The 10,495-nt window shown below is 40.2% G+C and overlaps 1 protein-coding gene across 1 annotated transcript; it reads left to right on the top strand.

The window, feature by feature from the left end:
• Positions 1–8,083: 8,083 nt before the first annotated feature.
• Positions 8,084–9,983, top strand: LOC143462182 (uncharacterized). The gene is made up of 5 exons (XM_076960237.1): positions 8,084–8,209; positions 8,362–8,602; positions 8,687–8,840; positions 9,004–9,234; positions 9,347–9,983. The coding sequence occupies exons 1-5, from the start codon at positions 8,084–8,086 to the stop codon at positions 9,981–9,983; spliced, it is 1,389 nt and encodes a 462-aa protein (XP_076816352.1).
• Positions 9,984–10,495: the final 512 nt, after the last annotated feature.

The following is a 10,495-nucleotide window of genomic DNA, read 5'->3' on the forward strand; positions in this document are numbered from 1 at the left end:
AGTTTGTCTAAAATTTACCGGTACTTTTGGTATGTTCAATTTATATGAAGCTTGTGTTGTTACTTTTTTCAACAATCGTTCTTCGATTAATAATAATCTTTCTTTTTCGTTAAGAGTATTCCCGGTTGATTAAGATGTTTGTTAAATGATAGATCGAAATAAATTTTAAATATGCTCATTATGTCAGACCTCAATCAAACGTCTGCCAGAAATCAATTGAGATTTTTTCAAATCGTTAACAACTTGGTTGTCAGGTCTCACCTGGGACACAACCTGGTTTTAAGGCTGATTAGGAAAGGATTAAAGTAACTATTTACTTGGTCTTTTCTTGAATTTTGGTGTTTGTAAATTATTTTGAAAAACAATAAAGCCATCCTTTGTAATTATTAAGGTTAAGCTGTAATTAGTTGCATAATCGATTGTTTAGTTTGTTGTTTGTAGAACCCGTGCTACGATGCGAGGTTAGATGAAGATAACAATATTGACAATACTTCAAAAGTCTGCACTTTCCATATCTGATGCTTTTGAACCATATACACGTAAAATTTGTTACCAACTACATATACAGTTATAAATTGCTTTAAATTGTACACTTGTGATCGAAACATAAACGAAGAAAAAATAATTCTGATAGGAAGAAAAATTTGCAAATAAAAAGAGCTCCTACATCGGCCATACTAGCTCCGCGGAAAAGCGACCTGCTGGGCCACACGTTGACATCACACAAACGTATTAAAGAATGATGTTACGATGTCAGTAATACTCTGGCCCAGTAAGTTGATGGGAAATTTTTTAACACCGAGTTCACTTCTTTGCAACCTTATACCGATAATGTGAGGTCGAATAAAGTACACAAAGATTAGGCAGCACTGGTAACTCTTCACTGCCTTTCTCAGTTTTTTCTAGCGGGTACCAATTTAATCATTTAAGATATTTTCCTTTGCAGAACCTTTGTCGCCAGCCTGGCAGTAGATTTTCTCCTCAGTTCAAGATGAAGTTGTGTTAGGTCTAGACTCTAGAAGAAGATTTTTACAAAATCCCCAAATTTACATGGTGGAGTGCCCTGGGGCCCAGCGTTGAAGGGGCACTTTCCCTTCCATTTCAATGCCCTTCTTAGTGGCGCATTTTAAATTGCATTGAGGAATAGGGCAAAGATTTTTGAAAGCTAGATCCGAAGAACGAGCGTCCGCTCACTCCGACCAAAATCGCGCACAGCGCAAAGAGTTTGCTTTTTACGGCTGAAATCTGCTTTCAATCGCCTCAAAAAGAACTGTATGCTCATATTTACTTGTACATTAGATGGTAATTTAGATGGAGGTTTCATGGTACTATAGCCTACTCCAATGGTTATAGCCGATTAAAAGTCGCAAACAAGAAAACACGATTAACAAAAAGCAACGAGGACACGAAAACGCCTATAGCCCCCGAAATTTGGGTTCGCGGGGAGAAGGGTAAAATAAACTTGATAGGCCTACCACTAAATGAGTTTATGTTAACAACGCATTCTTGGGTTATCGACTTTACGCCCGGTTTTCGATTATATTTAGTATATTTTCAAACCATATGAATACCCAATAATACCTGTGCCTAATAAGGCCCGGTCCCTAATAAGGCCCATTGCTCATATTTCGCAAACCCGTGCAAATAAATGAAAAATTTTATCCCTATATAAAAACTAATATAAATTCATCATAGTTTACCAGATTTCATCCTTGTCACGTGTTCAACCGATTCGCTAGAGCACAACAAAAATTTGATATTTGCACTTGAGGTGGTTTTGTTAATTTAGAAAAAAAGTAAGTGAGAATTTGGCCGGTTAAATGAACTGTTGTCAGCCGGCTGAAGTTTTTATGTAACAACCAACTTAGTGTTGAAAAGGATAATACACTTTTTTTTGCTAAAATTTTTCTGATAATAAAAATGTGACATTTTTTTCGTGGATACCACATGCGCCTAATAAGGCCCATGCAAGATGCTTGGCTAATTGATTTCCAGACTTCAAGAGTGGTTCCAGTCATCAGTTGGCAAGTTGTTGCAGTTACTTTGATGCGCCTAGTGGAATCTTTTAAAATGTTTGTACAGCTTAAAATGTGAATTTTCTAATAATGTTATCTGTAAGCAGGGGTTAGTTGGGTGATACCGGTACTACCCGTAACCTAAAGTAGGCCTACTTATAACTTTAGTAGGCTTACCGGTATATACTTGCGGTACTTGTTAGACCAGAGACAGCTGCGCTGATTAACTACACAATAAATCAATTGAATGCAAAGTTTAAAAGCTATGGCTCTGTAGTTTAGCAGTTTATTTCAGACAATTGATTTTCAAAATTTTCATAATTTGATTATGATCACATGCATAGGTGCCGAAGTTTACAAAATGTAGGGCGGAAAAGTTAATGGGTTCATATGTTTGGGAATTCCCCGTGTCAAGGATTGTTTTAAAAACACAAAATAAGATAAAATATACTTCTAATCAACGTTATTTGCGACAACAGCCATGCTACAAGTTTTTGCTTTTTATAAAAATTCTAGACTTGTTGGTTATGCTAACCTAACACTTATAGCTCAATTGAATTTATCGTCCGTGATTTTCTGCACCTCTTCTAGTTTTGCTCTCCCTATTCTCTTTAAACTCTTCGCATGCGTCGTCCCAAGGTTATTTTTGGTCATTATGTTTGTCTGGACAGACGTAACACCAGAGATGGGAAAACAGTAAACACTTCCAGCAAAAGCATATCAGTCGAATCCGGTTAATTGCATAATCAATTTGCCAAGCCTTTTTATGCGATTAAACGAATTATGGGTTTATGCAATAGTGCAAATTCCACTTATTTTCTTACTTGACGTGCGACGCTGGTCACGTGTAAAGACGTCAACACGCAAAACACTAACGTTTATTGTGTATAGCGATCATTCATTCATTCAAGCACGCAAAAGATGAAAACATGCTTTCTTGCATTTGTGTTTTTAAGCGCACAAATGTGGCCATGTTTGCCCCTTCAAACTGTAGTCGTTGGCGAATTGTATGAAGTACATGCAGAACTTCTTTATTTTTTGGTGTTGTCACAACGATTGCATCAGCAGAGCTTTCTTTATTGTTGTCGTCTTTTTCAACTTGTTTGTTTCGTAAAACTTCTTCACATATTACGGCATCATCTTAACGCAACGCTTAAATGAAACTAAAACAGTGCGAATGTTAATGTGAGCGTATTGACAGCCACGTGTTAATGCTTAAATTGAGCATCGTTGGTTTCATTGTTTCGTAACAAAGCGCACTACAAGTCACAAAGCTTACGCATTGCGTGTGCGCTCCCAGTGCGCGTTGTTTTCAATTTATCTTTTAAAAACTTTTGAATAATCGAATAAATTATCTTCATTTTTATTCAATTAAGCGGATTATGCAATAAACCGTTATGCGATAAACCGAAGTATTGTCTTTACAAATGATAGACTACGCCTACGGTTTGGGACTTGCGCCCTTTATGCGATAAAACGAATTATGTGATTATCCAGAATGCAATTAACCGGATTTGACTTTATAACCTTTTGAACATAAAATCGCTATTATTTGTTAGAAAAATCCACCCTGTCCACCCAAGTTCGGCGCCCGTGATCACATGTGTAGGGTAAAGTGGACCACCGTAATTTTTGAGTAAACAAGGCAATTTGTTCCACATCACAATCAATTTATTTACAAATTGTCATCATAAGCGAAGTAGTTATGAAAGTAATCGCAGTTCACCATCATTTTTGAAAACATAATTCACAAATAAAGTTGTCATCCTCTTCATTACACCCAGAGCAGGCTTCATGCACCCATCGCATGCATTTGGAGCACTGGATCCACCCATCGTTCTCAAATGATTTGGAATAAATTTCATTGCAGTAAAAGCATTCTGCATCTACGTTGTTATCACTTTCATCGACTGTGTCCTTCTGCTGCATTGATGACCTAGAAACCTTAGCTTTCTTCATAGAACGCTTTTTCGATGAACTTGTTTTACTGCTGTTGCCAGATACCGCGGATTGGCTACGATTCGTTGCAGCCAACTGCTTCTTGTACGGTGAACTGGTTAAAATAGCAGTTGCACCTCTCTTAGACTTCCTCTTTTGGCGAATGTGAGCTGCTTTCGGCATAGGAAGCAGTTCAACAGGACTTATTATTTTGAAACTGGAACTTGCATCTTCATGAGAGGACGGTTGGGCTACATCTGTTGGCTGTGCAGGTAACGTTCAGGCATCTCGGGAAGGCCAGCCGCATCTAAGCCAATATTTCTGCCATCACACAAGGCTCTGGGGTGCGAAGTCTTAATTGTGGATTGCGTTGAAGAAATCCACTTACCCAATCAGCACCAGCAAGTCTCTTTTCCATGTTGAACCTGTACTTAATATGATTTTTTCTGCCAATTCAAATGCAAGTGTTCGGAGATGTTTCCTAGTGACCCCAAAGAATCGCCGCTCAAGTTCGAGCACATACGTGCAACTAACTCTTTTTCTTGGGCTTCGGAACATGTGGAATGAAACCTTCCAAGTCCCTTTTTGCTCCCAGTAGCATTAATATTATCTCCTTGGACTCTTCTTATGAGTGTTGTTTTGGGAACTCCATACTCTTTGCTTGCTTAATGGTAGCCCATTCTCTTTTCATTTACTGCCCGAATGGCGATAGTCATAGCCTCTTCGGTCCAAGATTGTTGAGTTGATGTCCTTTGGCGGTTACGAGGCATTCTACAAAACAGAATTACAAGATAAACATCACCTAATTCGGTCATGAAACTATAAACAAGAAAAAGTAAACGACGGGGTAAAGTGGACCACCACTGGTCCACTTTACCCCCACCCTATTACTATTGCCCTGGTTACTATTATTTTGACTGTTAGCCAAATTTTGGCTAATCAGTAAGCGGAATGAACCTATGTAATGCGTACGTGATACAGTAAAACTCCTTTCTACCATTGAACCAAACTTCGACCTTATGCATGTAAAATAAAATCTAAGTTACAAGACATACCTTTCAATAGATCAGAGAGTATAAAAAACGAATTCCGTGCTTTTTCTTGCCTTCTTTTCCACGTAACCTCGAATAATGGCGTCTGCAACCACGTTATGTCATGCTTCACTAAAATTAGTGGTTTCCGCGCGGCTAAAAAACTTTACCCCAACTTCCCCTACTGATTAAATTACTGAAAACTTTAGCATTTTTAAAGAAATTTACAACACAGTACGGCCATTTGCCGAAAATGCAATAATTTACCCTTTTTTCCTGATAGACCAATCTAGGTGGGCTTCGATTCATTCACCAAATTTGAAGAATTTTATTTCTTGGCTCTCTAAAATCAGTATTTAAAACAATGAAATATAAAATTTAGTCAATTGTTCTTCGCATCAAAAGTCGTCGCAAAACGTATGCCCATCAAACAACGTGCATTCCAGAGAAAATCCTCAAACGCATCGAACAATTTCTTTCATTATTTTGTCTGAACGGTGTTTTCAAATAGATCAACAATTGCAATTTTACATATTTTATGGTATGCCAATTTACCATAATCTTAAAATGGTAGGTCTACTGTACTATGAAATATATGTAAAAAGACTGAAAACTTTTCAAACGAAAAAAACATGGTTATTTTGGTACCTTGTGCAGTGTTATCGTCACTTTCAAGACTTTCATTCGTCACTATTAAAATCCCCGATCAACTATTATTTATATTTTTACGCGTTGACATTTCAAGCTTATACGAATGGGCCTATTTTACATTTCCACCCAGTCGGTTTGGAATGTAAGAGCCCTTATAACGTCCAAATTAGCATTGTTGTTTATTCCAATTATATGATTTAAGTGATAATGATTTATATGATTTGTTTCGCCCAAAACTCCAAATAGCTTTGTCATTGCGTATTTAGCCTCGTGTTTTCTTTGTCTTGAATTCCTTTCATTAGAGCCGATGAGCCGTGACCTGCTTGCTAGGCTACCATGTGCTGTTACGCCCAGTTTCTTTGTTTAGCGCATCAGTTTAATCCCGGCCAATTTAGTATGTATTGCAGTTGTTAGCCTAACTTGTTTAAGTGAGTGTTGCATGCAGTATGATGAGTTAGTTGCCATTCAACCTGTTGTAATGCCTATATTTGTTGGCCATGTGATTGAGATCAACTTTACTAATATTGCCGATTATTGCTAGGCCTGTGTGCAGACTCACAGTGTTCATTTCCTTATATTGGCCTTGTTTGTACTTTCAGATGATAAGTAATATTACCCTGGGTTCTGTACTTATAGAAATCACACACATATACCACACATTGTTCACTAGCTGTTCTGTTCATCTGTTCGAGTGATCATATCTTTCTACCCGTTCAATATAAGACTTTCAAGAAATCCGTGTGCATTTCTAATATCCAGGGTAGGGTAGAATTCAAGGCTTGCTGGCCTGAAGGACACCCCTTAGGTGATCGGCATTTATAAATTTGCCGGTTACATAATTTCTATAATAGAGCCCTTGCGGGTTTTACGTCACTTCTATGCAGAACTTTATGGGTAGAAGATCAGTTTGTGAAAGAACACTTGCGGGTACCAAGTTAAGGAATTCTCCTGTTGATCACTTGTGAAGCGTTGCTACCTTTGATGTTTGAAGCCAAAAGAACTTTCTGACTTTTCCAACTGCTTGTCTGTAGTGTGGATTTCCTTGTCAACTTTCTGTAAATGCGGTGAAACTCATCCGTTCTTTAATCTTGCCTGTTATCAGTTGGGCGTGTTCGCATACCCTGGATTGGAATCTTTACTGGCTTTGGTCTTGTGTCCTCTTGTGCCGTGCACCTGTTGAGGTTACGTGTGACAATGAGCAATATCACGGAAGTGGAAGATGACCAAGTGCCAGAGGTAGTGTATGAGCAGCAATCTGATGATCCTGAAGGCTACCTCAGTGAGCAGCTGAAGTCACTGAAGCAAAGGAGGAGCGGACTGATTGGTGCAGTCACCAAATTACAGAACAAACTTAAAGCACTGATTACCAACAGTACAGCACATCCAATGGTTGCTGAAGCAAAGAATAATTTTGATGAGAAGTTGGCAAGCTGTCTACGAGCATGCCAGGAATACTTCCAGAAAATCCCACAAGATACTGAACATGATAATCAGCGGAGAGAAGCAATCGAGAAACTCTAGTAAATGAACGAAAGGAAGCGGGAAGCTGACGAGCAGTATACTGTATACACCCAGCAGTGCAACATCGACGCTTCAACTCAACGTTTTTATGTGTCGGCTCGGTCTTCCAAGGTTAGCATTTGCTCAAGCGCTAGAAGGAAGAGACTGCGGCAAGCTCAAATTGACGCAGAACAAGCAAAATTTGAAGCACAGCTGACGTTTGAGCAGGATATGATTGAAGCAAAAGCTGAAGAAGAAAGTCAACTTTAGAATTGTAATGTCTCGTGCTGAGGCAAATGTGAAAAGGGCATCCCTGGAAGTTGAATCTGACGATGACCTGCTGGATACGTCGAGTATGGAAATCCAGCAGGATTGGCGAAGCCTAGTACGACATATGGAAACCCCTATCAAGTTAATTCTAACAAACTTGCAATGCATCAAGTCCTCCATGCAGAAGAAACACCAAGATAAGATGAAGTAGGCAGGATGTCAACCTTAGGGCCAACTGTCAAAGATCTACCTTGCCAAGGAGGGAGCTGGAGAAGTTCGATGGCAACCCTTTGCAATACTTCGTGTTCATGAAAGGTTTCAAGGAGACAATTCAAAGCCATATTGCTGATCCTGCCCAACAGTTACGGTATCTTATTGACAAGTGCGTCGGAGAGGCACGTGAAACCATTAAGGGTTGCATTTGGGTTGACCTGCCTGAAGAAGGTCTGCGTCAGGCCTTTACAGTATTAGGAAACCAGTTTGGTAGGCGTGAAGATGTTGTTGCGGCGCATCTCCAGTCATTGTTTCAAGGACCTCCGCTGAAGGGAAATGAGAAAGATATTCGCAAACTGTATAATGATATGTCCAATTGCAGAAGAGTGCTGATGAGATGCCAGATGTGAGATCAAAGTAGATGTTAAACCTAAGCCTTCAACAAGTCGAGGAATTCTGTCGATGATGAGTCAAGTTTTTGACCCTATGGGTTATGTTCTGCCCTTTTTCCTGCCAATCAAGAAGTTGATGCAACGACTATGTCAGATGAACATGACTTGGGATGATCCTGTTCCTGAAGAGATGGAGCAGGTTGTCAAAGAGTTGCAGTTGAAGATAAAAAGAACACTTTACTGGACTGACTCTACCTCCGTGTTGCAGTACATTTCAAACACTTCGAAGCTGTTCAGACCTTTGTTGCCAACCGACTCAGTTTGATTCACAAGCTGTCCATTCCGTCACAGTGGAGACATGTCGACAAAAAGAGGAATCCTGCTGACATTGCTTCAAGGGGATTGATGCCAAATGAAATCAGAAAAGCCAAGCTGTGGTTTCATGGACCTGAGTTTCTGTGGAATGCCGATGGTCAGTGGCCTGCCAGACCAAGCAGCCTGCCACCTCTGCCAGATCAACTCATTTACAGCCATAATCGGAGACAACAGTTTCAGCAAGCTCCTAAGACGTTACTCACTGTTCCACAAACTGGTGAAAGCAGTAGCCTGGCTACTGCGTTACAAACAGTATGTTATGTGGAAGCACTTCCGAAAGAAGAACATTGTTGAACCAAAGCGAGGTTTGATATCGACAATGGAAATGGAAGAGGCCACAAAGGAAATGGTCAGACTCGTTCAAATGGAGTCATTTCCAGCCGTAATCAGGACACTGGGGAAGTGTCAGGAAGAGAACTCACCCAACCAATCCAGGGGGGCAATGGGAGAGAGCCGTAAGGTCGTCAAGTTAAAATTATTGGGAAAGCTTAACCCTTACTTGTCCAGGGGGGTCCTCTACAAAGATCTCAAGTTCCAGATGACATAAAACATCCCATGATACTTCCCAGTCGACACGAGATGACTGGCCTTGTCGTGAACCGTTATCATGCCATGCAGGGGCATTGTGGAACATTACATGTATTGGCATCCATCAGAGAAGTTTTGGATTGTAAGAGGCCATTCAGCAGTCTGGTATTATCTGAAGCGCTGTCTTCCATGCAGAGTCTGGAAGGCGAAAACAGGGGAACAACTTATGGCACCACTGCCGGGAGCAAGAGTTACACCAGGAAATCGACCATTTACTAACACTGGCGTCGATTACATGGGACCTAATGGTGAAACAAGGACGTAGCCAGGTGAAACGTTATGGATTTATCTTTACTTGCTTGGCTACACGTGCAATTCACATTGAGATCGCATTCTCGTTGGAAACTAGTTCATATATTAGTGCATATCGAAGATTCAGTAATCGATGGGGTTCTTCCACAAAGAAGATTTTTAGCGACAATGGATCCAATTTTGTTGGAGCTGAACGTGAGCTACATCAGGGTATCCAGAGATGGAACAAGAAGCAAATCCATGAGTTCTTGTGCCAGAAGTCAATCGACTGGCACTTCAATCCGCCTTTGTCAAGTCATCAAGGAAGGGTTTGGGAAAGAATGATACGCTCTGTGCGTAAAACCCTGCGATCAATTGCAGGAGAGAAAGTCCTTGACGATGAATCACTTGTCACATTCATGTCAGAAGTTGAGTCCATCATCAACAACCGACCACTTACACCCGTCAGCGATGTTCCAGATGATCTGTCCGCACCAATGTCCATACTTGCTGGGAGTCTTGAACCGTCACTCCCACCAGATGAATTCCTCAAAGCTGATGGATACCGCAGATCGTGGCGTTTCGACCAGTTGCTTGCCAACCAATTTTGGCAACGATGGATGAAAGATAACCTACCACTATTGCAGCAACGTCAAAAATGGCTGCAACCTACACCAAACTTTAAGACTGGGGACATTGTCTTAATGGTCGATGAGAACACCAAACGTGGACATTGGCCAAAGGAGAGGAGACGTATCCAGACAAGGATAGGATTGTGAGGAGAGTTCAAGTTAAAACTGCAGACAATAGATTCATGCGTGACATACACAAGCTCTGCCTGTTGGAGGCAGCATGACATAGAGCTGACCCTAATATGGCCAGCAGCGCATTTGCGAACATACGCGATTACAAATGCGAAACATACATTAGCCATTCAGAGGGCAAAACACTTTTCCATTTGTACATACACATCTTCACTGTGGTAGTTGCCTTACTCTAACCATTTGTAGCAGTTTTATATCATTTTCACTGTTGCTTGCATGCTTAGTATTATGTTTCCAGTTTGGTACTATTGATTTATATTAATTACTTGCCATAGATTTACTGACTGACTGCCAATGTTAATACTGTGCCTCATTGCCAGGTTCTTCAGCATTTAAGCTGTTCACACTTAATTACCTCTTAGATTTGTTGATTTTGAATGTACCCGAATCTATCATCGCCTGTGATCATTTGTAAGATGTTCTTTCTTCATTTGCCATCATATGTAGCTTATTAACCATTGTAGTGT

This window comes from Clavelina lepadiformis, chromosome 6 (genome assembly GCF_947623445.1).
Source record: "Clavelina lepadiformis chromosome 6, kaClaLepa1.1, whole genome shotgun sequence".
Lineage (NCBI taxonomy): Eukaryota > Metazoa > Chordata > Ascidiacea > Aplousobranchia > Clavelinidae > Clavelina > Clavelina lepadiformis.

Excerpts from the sequence above, each read along its gene's own strand:
- LOC143462182 (XM_076960237.1), top strand. The coding sequence starts at position 8,084 with ATGAGTCAAGTTTTTGACCCTATGGGTTATGTTCTGCCCTTTTTCCTG. Across the intron at positions 8,603-8,686 it reads ACTCACTGTTCCACAAACTG|CGAGGTTTGATATCGACAAT; the intron begins GTGAAAGCAGTA and ends GTTGAACCAAAG. Across the intron at positions 9,235-9,346 it reads CCTAATGGTGAAACAAGGAC|ATTCAGTAATCGATGGGGTT; the intron begins GTAGCCAGGTGA and ends TGCATATCGAAG.